Below are 17,782 nucleotides of genomic sequence, written 5' to 3'. Positions count from 1 at the left end.
ACGGCTGCAGGGTCGCACACACTCACACACACACACACACTTCCCTCTGCCTCTCACTTTCAACGACGTGTAAGCCATCGGGCAAGTTGTCCGCAACATGGCCACGTCTAATGTTAGTTGTCTGAAGGTCTTCCTAGAGTCGTCTCTGAACGACATCTTTAGGGCCACAGTGTGTGATATCCTTGACTCGGTGGACCGGACCCTGTCCGAGTATCAGGGGACAATACGGAGGATCGAGTCTGAAAACGAGGGCCTGAAGGCTCTGCTGTTTGCACAGAAGAACACCGAGTCTGCCGTAAGAGGTAAGGGTTCGATGTAGCTTCGTGTGTGTGTGTGTGTGTGTGTGTGTGTGTGTGTGTGTGTGTGTGTGTGTGTGTGTGTGTGTGTGTGTGTGTCCCCCTCCCCAGACATAGATAGAAGGCGGAAACGTGATAGCAGAGGAAGCAGCAAAGGCCAGCAGACGTAAACAATGCAGCCTTTCAGAGCATGTACAACAGGACTGTGCATAAAGGCAAATAGGTTGAACCACTGGCACATTATCCCGCACATACTAATGGCAACACCACCACGCAGGCGATTCTACCGTGAACTACAGAAGCAAAAGATGAGCACACTTGGGTTTAGAGCAGCATTTATCAGCTATGGAATTAAATCATTCCCCATTAAGTTTTTTTTATTCATCATGTAAACCAAATCTGGACTTCCATCCATTTTACATCATACGTAAGTTGAGTGTGCTCAAGTTTTTTGTTTCCCCCCATAATATCACTTCTGCAATGAGGTATGAAAACGCAGCATGTACTACGTGGTTCATTATTATGGCTTTGCCTTTTTTTCAGATATTTGTGACCAAGATGCGAATGAAAATCTTTCAACTTCATCATGGAGCAATTGCCCCATCAACTCCACTGAGGGCACGTTCAAGAGGTCCATATGCAGCAGCGACAAGAAGAGCTTCCGGAGGAGGCAGAAAGACAAGATGAGGGATCGCGTATCCTCTTCGCCGTTTTCACTGCAGACTGATCAAATGCTAGTAATGCCATGTGTGAACACAGAAGAGGTGAGCACGTCCACCCAAAACTGGATATCGGTAAAAGTAGAGCCAGAGCTGCATGGCAGCCATGCCATTGACCTTTCCCAGCCTTTGCCCCTTCTCAATCTGACAATGAGGCCAGCGAAAGACGAGACCACAGAGGTCAGTTGTTGTGAATCCAGGTTGGGCCCTGGACAAGTTAAAGTGACCGCTCTTTCTGGCACTCGCGTGGAGGAAGGGCAGCTCATTAAGACGGAGGAAGAGGAGCAGTACGGCGACAATGTCTGTAAGCAGGAGTTGCAGCATGCGTTGAGCTGCTACCCTGAATCGGAAACAGACCTCGGGGTACCAAGCAGTCCGCCTGCGGTGCCGGAAGTAGCGGCACTTGAAGAAAACGCCGTTGCTCCCGCGGACGAGTCTTTGGAGATTCACGACAACTTCTTGCGCTGCACCACCTGTCCCAAAACCTTCAGTCAAGCGTCCTCGCTAAACATCCACATCAAGGCGCACAGCAGCGAAAAGGCCCACAGCTGCAGCTACTGCGGCAAACGCTTCGGCCGGGCCGATCTCCTCAAGTCCCACAGGCGCACCCACACAGGCGAGCGGCCCTACAGCTGCAACCTTTGCAGCAAGACGTACGCCCACCCCAGTCAGCTCAGGATACACAAGCGGGTCCACACGGGAGAAAAGCCCTACTCCTGCTCGCACTGCGCGAAGCGCTTCAACGAGCACAACCAGCTCAAAGTCCACTTGCGGACTCACACGGGGGAGAGGCCGTACAGCTGCCAGGAGTGCGGCAAAACCTTCAGCAACGCGGGCAACCTACGCATACACAAGAGGATCCACACCGGGGAGAAGCCCTACTGCTGCGCCCAGTGCGGCAAGAGGTTCAACGGCCTGGGCGACCTCAAAACCCACTACAGGATTCACACCGGCGAGAGGCCCTACTGCTGCGAGCTGTGTAAGAAGACCTTCAGCCAGGCGGGGCACCTCACCATACACATGCGGATGCACACGGGGGAAAGGCCGTACAGCTGCAAAGAGTGCGGCAAGAAGTTCACGGTGGCCAGCAGCCTCAAACTGCACCAGAGGACTCACACGGGCGAGAAGGGTTACAGCTGCTCGCACTGCAGCAAGAGCTTCAGCAGGTCGGGTCACCTGAAGAGACACGAGCTGGTCCACACCAAAGAGAAGGTCTTCGTCTGCAGCCAGTGCGCGAAGTCCTACACGGACCTGTCCTCCCTGAAGAAGCACCAGAAGACTCACAGTGCCATGGAGCAGAATGCACTGAGCGAGGGAAGCACCAGCGAGGAGGACACGAACCGGCCTTCTGCCTCGGAGACTCTGTTAGACACGGATAGGAGTTAGAACCAGGCTCTTAGCAGATGAGAGGAAAAAAACAACGAAACAAAGAATCTTCAGCTTTTTCAGATAGACATCTATCAGACAACATCAGCAGGGTATTACTATAATCAATGCTTATGTGGTCTTTGGTTGAAATCTCCAGAAAAAGCTATAATGTGTAGCTTGAGGTTAGATTTTTTCTATTGTACTGCTGGCCCAGAGGTCGAAATTGTGCCGTCAGCCTCTAAACTGTTAGTGATGTTTGTGGTAAAAGGCAATTCTGTGTTTTCTCATCATTGATGTGATTCAGTAGGTCCAAGTTTTTCACTTTCGTGTTGTCTTAACTCGCACTACACGGCGTACAGAGACAGAATGCAGGACCCTAAAAGAACTGTTGTTCTTTTATAGATACTGAATGTTAACAAGTAATGTTAGTAATGTAGAAATGCTTTAACGGAAAAGTTATTGTAAGCAGTGACGATGAATGATTTGTCTTTCCTGCTGTAGCCAGACACTTAAAGTGTCATTAAAAACATGATGATACATTAGGTGATTATTAGAAATGATTAATATATTGCTGTACATAGCTCTAACAATACGGTCAGCGGTCGAATGGATTTATATAACGTTACTGTTATTAATTTTACTGCAAATGTTCTGTATTGATTGAGCAGTGTTCTATATTCATCAAGTAATTATTTTTAAAGCTCTGCTGACGAGAAAGAGCATAGAGAGGATCTGTTTTTAGGTTATCCACTGTTCTACCAGGAAACGGACACAAGTCAAATGTTCATGTTGATAGGGCCACTGTTTGTTGTGGCAACTCGTTAATATACCTGCACAGCGTGTATGTTAAGCTGAGTGTTTATAGTTTATTGTGACTGACTGCAATCTCTGACCAAATTAAATAGAAAACATAACTAAATAATTTTTGTATGGTTTGAATGCTTTATGAATTTTTCCTTTGAAATCAAAGGCAATGTGTAATGTTTTTTTTATGTTCCCTTGAGTCCAACTACATACATTTAGTGAAAACACTACACAGTATATGATGAAGTTTAAGACCTTTATTCCTTGAAGTAGAAGCTTTACCATATCACTCACACACACACACACACACGCATATATAAGCACAAGCATTAAGTTTCCGATCAGAATATTTTATAGCTTTAGTTTCTACAGTTTTCTCTTTTAGATTTAGTCTGTTATTTTACAATGAAAATAGTCACACTTAAACAGAAGGGGAAGTTGAATCTTGTGACTCACATTTGATGCAAGTGGAAGTGATAAGTTACTCAATACAATGGAAAATTTACAAGTTGTATTTCCTTTTAGACCCGAACGTTTTATAACATGTAAGACAAAAGCCGATTATCCGCCCGTTTTAAAAGCTAGAACGTGCAATATTTTTTATTTTATTTGATGAACAATTGTTTAATGCCAAAATGGGTCAGTCGACTGATTTATTTCAGCTCTTGTAGCTGAACCTGGACAAGCTCTACCCAGACTGCATGGCTACGTAACATCTAAGTTAACTTCAACTTCCAAACTATATGCTATTTATTAATTCTTCTTCAAAACAGGGAAGAACTTTAATGTTTTGAGCCTTCCGTTGGGGAAATGACTGCACGATTTTCAATAACTTTAAACAACATCTTATATTCTTTCACAACACAACATTCACATATAATTTATGTAGCAGTAATACGTCCTTACTCGAGCTGCGTTGCGCCGCTCTGGCAGCAGTGCAACCTTTCCTTGGACAAATAGAGCATCGGCTGAACGCTGCTGCTGAAGTCCATCAGTCCGAAGGCCACATAGTGGATGTAGCAAAGGTACACGTCCTCCGTGAAGTAGCTCTTGAACGGCAACAGCGCCACAGGCGGGAAGTAGTTGAACACTATGATCGCGAGGATGATGAGGACCATCTTGAAGGCTCTCTTTTTCACCGGGTGCATCTCGTCTCGGCTGGGTCCGGACTGTCTCAGCGCCAAGAGGATGGAAATGTTGCAGAACACCATGAAGGCGAACGCGGCCAGGATCGTCACCGTGAAGACCACGTCGAAGTGGGGAATGCTGTTCGCGCACTTGCCGGCGGCGTAGGCCAGAATGATCAGCCAGACCGCGGCGGCCAGGGCGGCTCTGTGGTGGCGGTCCTTGAGCTTGGTGAAGGTGATGGGGTGGACCACGGCCATGTAACGGTCCAGGCAGATGCAGGAGAGGAAGAGAGGCGAGGTGTCTTTGATGCCGTAGAAGAAGCGCAGGACGTACCAGGTGCTTGTGGTGGTGAGGAAGACTATGTTGGCCAGCTCGAGCGGGGGGGAGAGACAGAAGATCACGTCTAGAATCGCCAGGTGGAAAATGAAGATGTCCGAGGTGGAGGAGTCCCCTTTGTTTCTTCGGATGAGCCACAGCACCGTGATGTTGGCCGGGATGCCCAGGAACATGTTGACGAACTGCAGGCCCAGGTAGCAGATCAGAACAGTGGGCATGTCTTTGCAGTTCTCATACACTGTCAGGGACTTGTTGATGGGTCTGTGGGACACGAAGAGCGTGGAGGAGTTGGTGTATAACACCTCCATCAGAGGAAAGAAGCCTGATCTGTGGAATTAAAAGAACAGACGCACTCATTTCTATCGGTTGTTGAAGGAAAACGTGTCAGTCAGCCTCGGATGCAGATAAATTAAGGACGTGTGGTCAACTCTGCTGTGTAATGTGTTTTTGAAAGGACGTGACTGGTGACAGTTTGTGAACTTTTAATGTTCACCCGGAGTGATACTGAAGACCTGCATCCGCCACCCTGAATGTAGATTAAATATTGTAGGAATGCACCTGTTATTGAATCACGTCACAACACATCTATCAATATATGTTCTCCTTTCATGAACCCTGTCAATGGATCGGTCTCTTGGCTCCTTAGTGCATCTTTCCCTCCAACGTGCGCTCACTGTGCAACAAACTCTGTGTGTACATGACGCCAGCGGACCAACCCGGACTCCTTAGTTATTGTTCTTGGGGACTTCAACAAAGGAAACCCCAGCCATGAACTTCCTAAGTAAAAACAGTTTATCAAATCCGCAAACCAGAGAGGCGAAACACGCTGGATCACTGTTACACCACACCAGCCCAATACCCGCTTTAAAACAGAATGGGGAAGGGTATTCATTCACAATGTCTAAACCATGGTTACGCCCTTGCGTCAAAACACTTACTAGGAAGGTTGTGCATCCAAAAATAAAATAACACTCTGGACCTGTCCTGTGGTGATTCACCAGATATTTATTGCAGTGAGTGTGGTAAACGAAGCCTGCCTTATAAGGGATTAGAAATACACTTCCCCCAAATGCTCTGTCTGAGAAAAATACCTCATAGAGTATAACCGGAATGATTACACCACAGTTAAATAAAAAAAAAAAGTCGGTGGCATGGTCGCTTAGTCTAACCCTAATAAAGAACACCTGCCTGTTTTTGCAGCTATTGCGGAGGATAAAAGAGAGAAGAACACAGATAACACTGTTTCATCCAACTCATTTTCAGTCTCCCGCAAATGCTCTAGTTTTAGTAGGAACAAAAGTTGCAACAGTTGCAAAGAAAAAAAAAAACTTTCAAACACGTAGTTCTTGTAGTGATCTCCTGCAAATGTGATGTTTTTGTATAAGCTAAGCATCTTACCTTCAACTGGATCCTAATAAACTGATCTTCTCCAAATAGTCCGTGGCAATCTCTCACGTTACACAGACTTTGCAAACTCATCCAACCGACTTCCTTTCCCTTACCAGCCAATGAATAGACAGCATGACTGGCACATTTGTTTGCATGTCTTTGCATACGTGCCCTTTCAAAAGGGCAGGAAATCCTAATATCTATTAATCTAAGGGTTGCAAACATGTGAATGTGTACCCTCACTATTAATTCTTTGCTCATGCAGAACGTGTTATCTAATGACACGTCTAATATTGCAGATAATTACCACAGCAGAAGAAGAACTCTCCCACAGGATGTCTGTGTAAAGTTGCAGTATCTGAATTTAGAGGTCAGGAGTTGAATACCCACCTGTTCAAAGGGATGCTGCAGCACCTTCCTAAAGTGACTGGGGTGCCATCTCTCCGCTTAATCCTTGTGAGTCCAGTGCACATCTGAGCCCTTACCTACAACCATGGAAAACACTTCAGGGATCCTCATCCTCCAATCAGACGAGGGCGCGGGAGCAGAGGACTTTTCCTCAATGTCACAGCGCCTTCTTTGACCCCATGGACACATCACACATTTACAATTAAGGGTGAAATAATAAAAAAGGATTAAGATGAATGAAAGTGTGCAGGTGAGCTGAGTGACAAAACTGCGGGAAAACGTGAAAACTGGTTGTGCGTAGTGCATGATGTGGAAAGCCATCATCCATTTACGCAGATTGGCAATGATGCAACAAACTGACGGAAAAAATCTTCAGTAAACAACTGATGCAACAGTCCAGAAAATCACTTCTGATCCGTGTCAAGTGTAACAATGAGCAACATGTTACGTGAGGAGGACATGTTTCAAGGTGTGATGTCCGTCGGTAGTTTTGTTCTTTGTCCAACGTGCAGAATAAGGACTTGTGACACTATCAAGCAGAGCAGTTCATTAACAACACCAATCATTGTTAGCAAAGTCAATATATTACTCTTAAACAGGTTGCTATTGAGGCCTCTCCACTCTTCTATAATTTATTACCTCTTCAGTTCACTGCAGGTTGTGTGTGTGGCTTTGTGTGTTGTTGCATGTGTGTGTTTCAGGCTGTTTGAACAGCTTGATGAGCCGACTGACTCGACCCAGGTTTGTTTACCCTGTGTCTCTCTCGTAAACTTGTCACATTGGTGTCTCCCTCCGATGAAGAGGAAGTCGTGTCTCCCTCCGATGAAGAGGAAGTCGTGTCTCCCTCCGATGAGGAAGGAGATGTTTCTCCCTCCTATAAGGGAAGACGTGTCTCCCTCTGATGAGGACGGAGATGTGTCTCCCTCTGATGAGGACGGAGATGTGTCTCCCTTCTATGTGTCCCAGAAATCGAGTTTCAGTTGAACATATTTGAATAATTGTACTATTGTTTAAATGTATTTCACCGTATTTTTAGAATAAGCAATTTTATGCCGTAAAACATAATAAGCTAATAAGCTTATTGGGCATACCCCACCTATCTCAATAAAAAAATGAATATACAGATATACCTTAATTCAAAAGACCATTCTCAGTAAAAAATAAAGTTATGGTACAAATGTATTGATTAATTGTGTTGTCACAACCTGGCTGTAAAACTGTGACAAAAGGGGCCGAAAGTCAAAGTGACTGCGTAGTTTTGTAAAGTATTCAGCTGCAGCCACCTACAATTCACTGCACCAACTGTGCAGGTCTCCAGTTCCACTGCTCATTAAAAGCAAGCCGAGCTAATCACATCAGAGGCAAAGTGGAAATGTGCTGCTTGGATTACATCAGATCGTCCTCACTATCAAGGGACGTTTCCTTAATTCACGACAGGAAACCAAAACCCAACTGAGCAGAACAGACCAGCACTTCACTAGTGCGTTATTTAAAGTATTTTTTATGTTTAAACCAAAGTGAATGCAATTGCATGACTTTATTATTTATCAAAACGTGGAAGCAGTGAAGGGTAAGTGACTTGCATAGTCTAGGTTGGATCTTTATCTGAACTGAACAAAAAAGTTTTTAAAGAAGCCTTATGGTTAGAAGAAGAAATCAAGAAAGCATTTTGAAAAGGTCGCAAGATTTTTTTATTTCTTGTCCTTCTCTGTGAAGGAAGGACAAGAAATATGAAATCTTAAAAATGACCTAACTTTTATGTATTGTTTTTGTTTAAAAGGACGTAGTGTTTGCAGCTTTTGGATAGTGGGAAAAACACATAGCAAGGAGCCACAGAACCTAGTTTGGTCATTCTTATTGTTTTAATTTTTTTTCTGAGTTTGAGTCCTCTCAGGGGAAAGCAGAAGGAAAAGAGTTTCACTCACACATAATGCAGCTTGAGCAGCAGGACACAAAACAAGTGGGAAACACACATCAACAGCATGTCACGTGCAGACATCCCAGCAGTACCGTATAGAATCCGTGACGTAACTACAAGGTTCATTTTTAATACTGCCACCCACTAACTAAATAATGATCCTGTAAACTTTGTGGGTGGCTGTGTGGGCTTTAACTGTCTCCAGGCTCGTCCTGCTAAAGAAGACAAAAATGTTTTTTTTTTTTTTACATTTCTTCTAATCTGCAGGTTTCACACCGTAAATCTCTATTTTGGAGCTGAAACTACGACCCATGCAAAGAACCCACCGTAAACACATATAGGGGACGTAGCGTTGGATAGACAAAGGGGATTCTCTTTAGTGTCTCCCAACCAATGAGCTCCCGCTCCGACACATTCACCGTCTTCTGCAAGTCCTCCTCCGCCTTCTCCTAAGTGCAAACTTTCGCTCGTCTCTTTCGCCTCTACAGCTCTCAGGCTGTCCTCTCAACGCTTGTTTTCCCTCAACTTTAAAGAAAAATCTAAGTACCTAACACGTCTTAATATTAAACATGCTACCATGACATAGAAAACGTTTCTTTTGAGCAATTATATTCTGTCAGCGTTTAAAATGAAACACTATAAAACCCAGAAAGTTAATGTCAGGTTAACATATTGTAATTTACATCAAAAGGAAGGAGATTACTGAATGACACGGAAGAGGGGGATCTTATTATCATTAAGATCAAAGTACCAAACTATTAAAGCTGACAGGTCACAGCAAGCAAATTTAGCTGATGATGTATTGTCATATTAAACTGTGAGAACGTGGCATTTTATTCCAACAGAAGCCCAAGCTGAAGTAAAAAGAAATAAAAAATAAACTGTCTTTTGGTATCGGGAATGGAGATCTTGCTGTGATCCTGCAAGAGTTGGAGTGATGCGACCTGTCGAGACCCCGCTGGTTTTGTTTTGTAGTGTCTTTTTTTCCCCGCTCAGCTGGGAGTGTTTGTGCGGGGCGTCGGGTTCGCATCTCGGGAGTGTGCGAGGTCCGGTTTGGGGTCAGCTTCACAGTCCATTGGCTCCGGAGCGGCGTCATAGCGATTCCCAGCTGGAAAGCGCTCCCCCGTGACATCGGAAGGGTTTCGGGGGGTTGGAGTGTGACCGTCTTCAGATGAAGGTGGAGTCCATGATGCTGGTGTCCTGCGCACTGCGGGCCCGAGCCTCAAAAAGCTGCTTTATCAACGCCGACTTCTCCTGCTCCAGCTGGGCGATCCGCTCGCTCCTCTCCGTCACCTCCTTTGTGAGAGGAAGGGGAAAGAAATGAAGTGAGTGACTGGGCAACAGTGCGGTGAACCTCCCTCCCTCCCTCTGTTAGCGCGCGTCGGACCTGAGTGAGAAGTCGGTTCTGGTCCTTCAGCCTCTGGATGGCTTGGGGAGGAGCGGGACCCGGAGGCTGGGGGTTAGCTGCCGTCGGAGCACAGCTGGAAGGAAACGACTGCTGGGAAACAAAGCGGGACGAGTCTTAAAGTCTCATGATGTACAGGTGTGAAATAAGTGATGTAGGTACTGTGGTACTGTGAGCTAAGAGCTAACGCTACTTATCTGCTCTCAGTTACACTGTAGACAGGCTGAGGTTAAGAAGGTGTAACATTGAAATTTGACCTGGCTCTCTGGGAATAAGCACGTTTTTAACAACATGGATTTCTTCACTAAATGTTATGCCACTGCCATGCTTAGATCCATTCATCACTAGTATGGAAAAAATCTGATTATATTTTTAAGTATTCTATAATTCTCTTTAATTACACACATTTAATTTGGATAGGCCCTCCAGATAAAACATTGATCACAATATCAAATGAAATCACTTAAGACGTGAGCATACTGGTGTTATTTTACATTAGATTGTTCCATAATTGATCCGATCACACTGTCTCCAACATCCAATTTGATCAAACATTGTGTAGTTCTAGTTATCTTGCTACAGTGAATCACGGCATGGATCGTAGCAGCCACCAAGTATCAAAACATCTGTTTAATCCTCCAAATGCATATGCACATCTGGAATCATAACTCATACATTATATTAACATTGCAAGAAATTGAGAAAAAACGTCAATGTGGAGGCAACACTCACAATCCCAGAGCAGGAAATAAGGTCATTTAGACAGCGGTTGACTTCTTGCAATTTGGGTATTAGAACGTTCATGTGACTCTGATTGGCTTCTGTGAAGAAATCCTGAGAGAAGAGAACATAAAAGATCATGAAAAACCAAAAGTGATTTTTTTGCAATACTTTTCAATACTCTTTATTACACACGTACTGGAAATATATATTTTCTCGATGAGACTTTTGTCATCCAGTCGTCCGTTGCACTAAAATAAAACTAAAAACGTCAACACTGACCGTGGAGGGGGAGCTCTGGCCGACCTGCCGCTGTCTCTCTGTGACGTTGTGGATTTGGCCCTGGTACCAGTCGCGGGCTCGCTCCACCACTTCCAGGCCCGTCAGCAGGGAGTCCTTCTCCTGCTCCAGCTCCTTCATCTGCTTCAACTGTGTGAGTTGAAAGTTAAAATGAAAAGTGGAGGTTGTTAGTAAAACAAAGAAGGGGAAGCGAAAAAAAAACACGAACAAAACCCACGTGAGGCAGAAAACGTTATCTTAGCCGTCGCTACGAGAGCTTCCACAGAGATGCCATGATTGAATCTAAAGTTGATTTTTTTATTTTTGGGGAGACAAACTCCCATCTTTTCACAGGAGCATCTGCAGCAAACTCTTTTGTGCTGGCGGAGACAATGGCGCCATGTCAATAGTCTCCCTTTCTCTCTCTCTCTCTCTCATCCCGAACACTGTTTAGAGGCGCAATCAGCCCGCCGTCATGGCAACTGCGCGGCAACCTAAGAATGGGGGTAAACAGCACTTCAGTAAGAGAAAGAAAGATGTGTGTGTGTGTGTGTGTGTGTGTGTTCCACCCTTAGCAAGGCTGCATTGAGTTGTGCTGACCAGGCTGTCCATGCAGCACACTGCCACAGGCCAGGCCTCACTGCTGGCATTCAGCCACCTGGTGTGTCAAGCTTTCTATCCAACCGTCATTCCCCCCCCCCCCCCCCCCCCCCTTCCCTGTGTATGGGCTCAGTACATTCCTCTGATCAGCGAGGTTTAAAAAATAAATTAAACCTGTCGCCCAAGTGAACTAAATCAGGACGAGGCGTTTCAGGAGTCTGAAATCAAACCCCGTTTAAAATATGCGTGCTCTTTCCCAAGGAGCCTTAAAGTGAGAGCATGGGGGGGGGGGCTCGAAGGGGTGGGGTGTCTAGAATGAAGCATGACCCGGTGTCAGGCTGCTTGAATGTGTTGGAAAAGGAGAGAGGACAAAAAAAAACGAGCGTCACACAGAGAAGGAGCGCAGCAGAACAATGAATGGCTGAAAAGCTCGGGTGAAAAAGTATGTGCATGTATGTTTGTGTGCTGAATGAGCGGGCATGAATACACACAACAACACGCACACACACACACAATAACGTGACACCTGCTGCGTGAGCCCGGGCCAGTTACAAACACAAAGAACACAACGGCCGCCCCGGCCACAAAGAGCCGTGAAACGTGTGAACTACAGCGACGACGTGTACGAGTCCCCGAAAAAACAAAGGCGCTCTGACAACTGTTTACATGCAAACCACCCGGGGTTTTTCTGTTTTAATGAGTAGTTATCGACAGAGAGAAAGGCAGCTAAATGAGACCAGAATGTCTGCGGCTCTACAACACCTCGACAAGACAGAGCTAACGACAAGACCCAAACTCCCTGAGAGATGGGTTTTGTTCCATTATTGATCCGTCAGCTACTTTCTTTCTTTTTTTTTATCAATTAATTGTACAATATGACATCTTAGAACAACACAAAAAGCACAGATCAACTCAAAAGGTGTTCAATGACACTGGTATAAACACAGAAAATGCATAACTCCTCACATTTGAGAGAAAACAACCAGCACACACTCTGCATGTTAAACTTTTTAATTGGCCGCCGTTCCAACCCTGAAAGCTCCACAATACCTCAACAAATTCTGAAAATGCACTCATTGCATAACCATCTCTGATCCCCTTCACCCGTCTCTCCCTCTCCTTTTAAGGTCTCGCTCTCCCTTTCCCTCGCCCTACTCACCCAGAGGAAGAAGTGCAGGGCCTTGCTGCTGTACAGGCTGCTGCTGAGGGGGATGAAGACCGTCGTGTAGGCGGCCAACACGGCCGTCCAGGCCGGGCCCTCCGCTTCTATCAGGCCCCCGGGCCCGACCCGGCTCGCTACCATCAGGGCAGCAGCGGGCCAAGGCCGGCCTGGGTGGGAGGAGGGCCGGGGGGGGTGTGGGGGGTGTGGGGGGGGAGAAGGAGCTGTTCTTTCAGCCTCTCCAGACGCAGAGAGAGGGGAAGGGGGGGGGGAAAGAGACGGAGACGGCGACGCAGACGGGGGAGAGAGAAGAGGGAGAGGAGGCGAGCTGGAGGGAGAAACGCTGAGGCAGAGGGAGAGAGGCGGGGAGTGAAGGGAGGCATGAGCTCCCGACTGGTGGGTGGGAGGTGCAGAACGAGGGGAGGGGGAGGGGGGGGGGGGGGGGCGGTGGGGCGGGCCAATAGGGAGGGAACTAGAGACGAGCCCCGACTGGAAAACCTTTTTTCCGAGCAGTTCACGTGTTTGCTTTTCCCATATACATCAAATATTTCCCGACTAGTCTCAATCCCTGTCATGTGCAGTCCCACTGAAAACCATCAGAGATTTAGTCCGAGCCGACTGGGTCTCTCTGATTAGTCTGATACTGTTGGACAATCAAAAATGATAATGGATACCTCAATGTTCAGCTGAAAGCTATGAAAACATCCTCCCGAGTTGCTCCCTTATTGATGTTACGTGGTTCCTTGGTTGACACATCCTGCTGGTTTTAATAACTGGTGCAGTTTCATTAAAAAAAACTGTCCATCATGACTTCACAGAGCCAACGGTGATATTTAACTTTTTACATTCAAGCGGTTTGTCAGACCAACATCCCAATAGCTAAAGATCTTCAATTTATCATCATATAAGTCCAAGAAAAAAAGCTAATTCTGCCATTTGAGAAGCGGAAACGAGACATTTCTGCTTGTAAAATGATCACTTACAACCACTGTCACCTCACTTTTTCAACTGCAGAATAACTTCAAGTTAACAGAACCTCCTGATTGCAACCATACGGTGTTGAAATCCGTTTGAAAATGGTGGGCGCGGCTGTCACAAGTTAAAAAAAAGACACCGGGCGGATCCACAGAAGACCCTTGAATGACTAAAGTCGACACGTGACCTCCTTTGCCGCTCAACCAGTTATTAATGAAAAGGTGCATGCGTGTACATTACTGACATTCAGCCCCGTTTCGGGCTGAAACGTGAGATTCAGCCCGAAACCAAAGGGGCCACACCTCTGCCCAGGTAGAACATTGTGTGTGTGTGTGTGTGTGTGTGTGTACCAACCATCCCATAATCCACTCCGTTGGTTATGGTATGCCTCCTCTGCTCTTCCCGACTCCGCCCGTTTCGCCTCGAGCCGCCAGTTAATCCCGTTGCCGATTCGCTCTGAGATCTCGGTAAACCGGTTTTCACAACAGCTGGAGAAATGGGAAACATCACAGATTTAATCCATTTCACATGGTGTACTGTGGTGTCAGTGCAGGGACAACATACTTTGGGCAATATTTTATGAAAACGTTGGACTCTTTCTCATAATTTAGGCAATTGAGAAGGCAGAACATGGTATGTTTTTCTTTCTATGGTTACATGGCAGATTAACATGCAACATAATCCCATAGAAAAGATTAAAAGTATATACATTTTGTTTTATTACAATTAGTGTAGTGATTTCTATTGGATTCCGTAAAAGTTTCAGTCCCCAAACCTACAAAATATGATTTAAAAAAAGTCTATCTATGGACAGACAATAACGAGTTACCACAGACAGGATGAATAAATTGGCCTGATGAGGCATCGGAGAGGCCGGTGTTCACCACCAGGTGGCGCTTTACTCCACCAAGCTAAACTTTAATCATAGTCCCTTTGTTAAATGCCTTGACTGAAGGCAAGTTCAGTGGAGCAGACAGAAATATGTGAAGCATCCGAGCTGGAACATCTCGTACAGGTTGTACTAGAAAAAGCCACCTACATCAAATAAAGGAAGTCGTTATATCAGTGGGTGGTCGTTCCACTTTTCTGAATGTTTGCCTTCTTATCATCAGAGAAAGACCGAGTGAGACGTCCGTCCCCTTTAGCCAACCAGCGGGTCCGAGGGAGACCATGTGATGTGACAGAAAGCTCCAAGACGGCTACTAAAAACACCAAATGTTTTGATCCCCCCCCCCCCCCGAGCTGCCGATTCCAAAAACTTTAAAACCTGACTCGCTTATTCCAAAGAAAAACAAAAGACTTCTCTGCCCGACTCTCTTAATCCCGCGTTGAATCTGTGACCCTTTTCTTGATGTGGATTTTGAGGGATTTCCCATCATAACACTAGCTGAACTCTGCAGCTCCTGATGGCGTGAGAGCGGCAGGCAGGTATCGTGTTGGGGAGGATTTCACCAGCGCCGCGAGTCAGTGAGCCCAGGCCATTCTGCTGTAATCTGCGCTAATCCAACAGGGTTTTGGCTGCATGCGAGAGATTACAGAAGCGGACGCTGACGGTCTGCCGGCGGGTGCCCCGCACAAAGTGTGCGGTCGTAATATTGAAAACATGTGATTTTTGCAAAACACTGTCTCATCCCCGAGCTATGTGCGTAGATATCTCCTTCGGGAAAGATCGCCTCAAGATTTGCTCCCTTTAGCCTCAAGATCAACAGTTTTTGTGGTTAATCCGAACAAAGAAAGCCTTCTTCTCACGGAACCTTTCCTTTTTTTTTTTGCTCCTGTCGTTGTCATCATCACGTTTTAGCATTAAGATTTCCCTTAACTTGTGCCAACAAAAAGACGAGAGAGTCACTCTTATTGCTCCGGACAGGCCTGGCTTTTACCGAGATCAAACGGGAGTTTGTATCCGGGTGAAAAGCCTGGAAGAACCAGATAAAGGAGCAGGCAAAATGTCGCAGCAGCAGCAGCTCCTCCAACCAACTCACGCCCATCACCCGGTCCCTGGTCGGAGGGGTCGTGGAGGGAGGGGGGAGGGGGGGTGACCCGTGCTCCCCCCACGAGTCAATCTCTCCACAAGGGATACATTTCTGCAGGATATTTCGGACACGACCTCTGACCTGACCCGGGGGGGTGGAGAAATTATTCAACTAGCCACCCACAAACAGGCGCTAAACGGGGGGCCTGACGTAACACTGACACTTGAAAACCCAACAATAATTGTTGTTGGCCTGAACCCCCACCTCCCCTCCCCTCCCCTCACTCTCTCTCCTCCAGTGAGGAGTTGTGAAAGACTCCCTTATAAATATACCGTCTTGACCTTGGATCATCTTCTGGATGAATGCAAATGCGGCTCCTCTGCAGACATTGTGCACTTCATGGACCACTGGATCCAATTAAATTGGAATGTAAGATCGAAGCTGGCATGACTGCAGTGGCCTGGGTTATGCATTCAACCAAACGGCTCGCTCAAGTCGTATGTGCATTTTGTTCTCTACTTTTAACTCAATGCTGATGCCTTACATGAATCTTTCTGTAATGCGGGTGTGCGGTTCTCTTTGTCATGTCATCTTTTGGACGGTCAGACAAAACAAGCAATTTAACAGACCTCCTCCGGGGCTTTGGGTGTTTCCACAATGTCATGACTCTTTTACAGAAATAATAACCGACAGAAAATAACTCAATAATCTCTGCAGCCCTTGTTACCAATTAACAAAAGTGTGATGAAGTGGTGAGATGCACATCCACCTGCATGACAGCAACTGAACTCGAACTGTGGATGAACTGATGAAGTTTGTATCTTTTATTTTTTATTAACAACATTTGGTTTGTATCGACATGTAAAGGAGACACTTTCATTCACGTCATTCATAACGTTCTTTCCACCTACTTGATCCTTGGAGCTGCGGTGCCTCCAGAGCCAACGACTCGATGGCCCTGACGCGGTTCTGCTGGGGCTGTGTGGGTTCGGTGGCGTGTCCCGGGTCGGCCCGGTAACAGCCGCCCCCCGCGGCGACAGAAGTCTGCTCCAAACCCCGCGCGGACCTCTCGAAGACCCCGCCGTACCGGCCCGGTCCGCACGCCGGGTATCCGCACCCCTCCTCCTCCTCCTCCTCCTTCGGCCCGACGCGGCCCTGCAGGGAGGCCGCCCGGTGCTGCCGGGTGTTGGTCACGTTGCTCGGCCCCAGCGGGCGGACCTTGTTCTCGACCCGTATCCCGACCCCGCACGCGGACAGCGGGGCGGGTTTGCGGGGCTGCCTTGGCCCCCGCTGCGGGTGCGCCGCGCTGTGCTCCGGGTTGAGCATGGAGTACCGCAGCCCGGCCACGAAGCGCTCGAAGGTGAGGCAGCCGTGCGGCGGGGTGACCCGCCGGAGGCAGCCCAGCACGCCGCGGGGCAGAGCCCGGGTGTCTGCCCCTTGCCAGCGGCTCTCGATCTCCGAGATGTGGACATAGCCCCGTCCGCCGTCATCCAGGATGTCAAACAGGGTCCTCAGGCTGTGGAGGAAGGCTTTGGGGAGGCCATCGGTGGAGTATTCCGCCTCCTTCGGGTGCATCCGTGCGGTTTTGAAGCCCTCCGCGGCGCCCTGGTACGCGTCTTTTCTCGGTCCGACTCGCGCGTAAATCGCCGACGTCTCGTTCAGTTTGCAGCTCTGATCGGTCGCTATCAGAGCCATGAGTGTAATGGAAATGTCCCACGACTAATCGATCGAGAAGAAAAAGAAACGCAACGAAAAAAGTTGGCGAACTTTATACAATAATAAAGAAAAAAAGAATGCGCACTTACTGAGCAACTAAACACCTCCTAATACAGCTTCTTAGTGTAAACAAATCCCCGCGTTTAACCGTCCTTCCCGATGGAGCCCCATCGATCTGTGATCGATACTTTCCTTTTCTTCTGGAGAGGACCGCCCTTCAAACGGTTGCGCGCGAGCGTCCCGGACACCAGCCATTGGCCGGGGCGTGCACGCGCTCAGCGCTTATTGGTCCAAGCCGGACGAGGCTCAAGTTTAAAAATAATAAAATGTTCAATAAAGGTAATTTAACAGAAGCATACAGCACCGTGATTTGATCATTTCCTGTACGAATGTCGTAGTAACACACGGGCCAAGTGAAACTAATGCAACTAGCAGTCATGTTGTGAAAACTTAAAGTCTAATATTCTTTTGTATTTTCTTTGTTGTTAAAACCGTTTTTTTAATTTGCATTATGCTCGACCCAAAAAGGAACATGTGTTTTACTCGTGCTTTCTTTCCCCAGTAGCCCATCTACACTTCTCGGGCATAA

At 46.9% G+C, this 17,782-nt stretch overlaps 3 protein-coding genes across 4 annotated transcripts; 1 reads left to right on the top strand and 2 right to left on the bottom strand.

Moving 5' to 3' along the window:
• The first annotated feature begins 10 nt into the window (after positions 1 to 10).
• Positions 11 to 3,293, top strand: LOC119226753 (zinc finger protein 558). Its single transcript, XM_037485016.2, has 2 exons — positions 11 to 302; positions 840 to 3,293. The coding sequence occupies exons 1-2, from the start codon at positions 98 to 100 to the stop codon at positions 2,399 to 2,401; spliced, it is 1,767 nt and encodes a 588-aa protein (XP_037340913.2). The 5' UTR covers positions 11 to 97; the 3' UTR covers positions 2,402 to 3,293.
• A 94-nt stretch (positions 3,294 to 3,387) lies between these two features.
• On the bottom strand, positions 3,388 to 6,117 carry hcar2 (hydroxycarboxylic acid receptor 2-). The gene is made up of 2 exons (XM_037485159.2): positions 6,050 to 6,117; positions 3,388 to 4,978 (listed from the first exon to the last, which is right to left on the bottom strand). The coding sequence occupies exon 2, from the start codon at positions 4,957 to 4,959 to the stop codon at positions 4,090 to 4,092; it is 870 nt and encodes a 289-aa protein (XP_037341056.2). The 5' UTR covers positions 4,960 to 4,978; positions 6,050 to 6,117; the 3' UTR covers positions 3,388 to 4,089.
• Positions 6,118 to 8,287: 2,170 nt separating this feature from the next.
• Positions 8,288 to 17,378, bottom strand: sapcd2 (suppressor APC domain containing 2). Of its 2 annotated transcripts, none has more exons than XM_037485355.2 (6): positions 16,389 to 17,378; positions 13,859 to 13,992; positions 10,774 to 10,920; positions 10,504 to 10,605; positions 9,754 to 9,861; positions 8,288 to 9,662 (listed from the first exon to the last, which is right to left on the bottom strand). In XM_037485355.2, exons 1-6 carry the CDS (start codon positions 17,170 to 17,172, stop codon positions 9,534 to 9,536), a joined length of 1,404 nt encoding a protein of 467 aa, XP_037341252.2. In that variant the 5' UTR covers positions 17,173 to 17,378; the 3' UTR covers positions 8,288 to 9,533. The 2 variants fall into 2 exon arrangements, with proteins under 2 accessions (XP_037341252.2, XP_037341251.2); XM_037485354.2 differs by having other exon boundaries at positions 9,754 to 9,864; positions 16,389 to 17,375.
• Positions 17,379 to 17,782: the final 404 nt, after the last annotated feature.

The sequence above is a fragment of the Pungitius pungitius genome, chromosome 18, assembly GCF_949316345.1.
Source record: "Pungitius pungitius chromosome 18, fPunPun2.1, whole genome shotgun sequence".
NCBI lineage: Eukaryota > Metazoa > Chordata > Actinopteri > Perciformes > Gasterosteidae > Pungitius > Pungitius pungitius.
This window is presented reverse-complemented; position numbering and strand designations above follow the sequence as displayed.

Coding starts and splice junctions, on each gene's coding strand:
- LOC119226753 (XM_037485016.2), top strand. CDS start 98: ATGGCCACGTCTAATGTTAGTTGTCTGAAGGTCTTCCTAGAGTCGTCT. Junction 303..839: donor CACCGAGTCTGCCGTAAGAG/GTAAGGGTTCGA, acceptor CCTTTTTTTCAG/ATATTTGTGACCAAGATGCG.
- hcar2 (XM_037485159.2), bottom strand. CDS start 4,959: ATGGAGGTGTTATACACCAACTCCTCCACGCTCTTCGTGTCCCACAGA.
- sapcd2 (XM_037485354.2), bottom strand. CDS start 17,172: ATGGCTCTGATAGCGACCGATCAGAGCTGCAAACTGAACGAGACGTCG. Junction 10,921..13,858: donor ACGGAGTGGATTATGGGATG/GTTGGTACACAC, acceptor CAACTCACACAG/TTGAAGCAGATGAAGGAGCT. Junction 10,606..10,773: donor GCCAGAGCTCCCCCTCCACG/GTCAGTGTTGAC, acceptor CTCTTCTCTCAG/GATTTCTTCACAGAAGCCAA.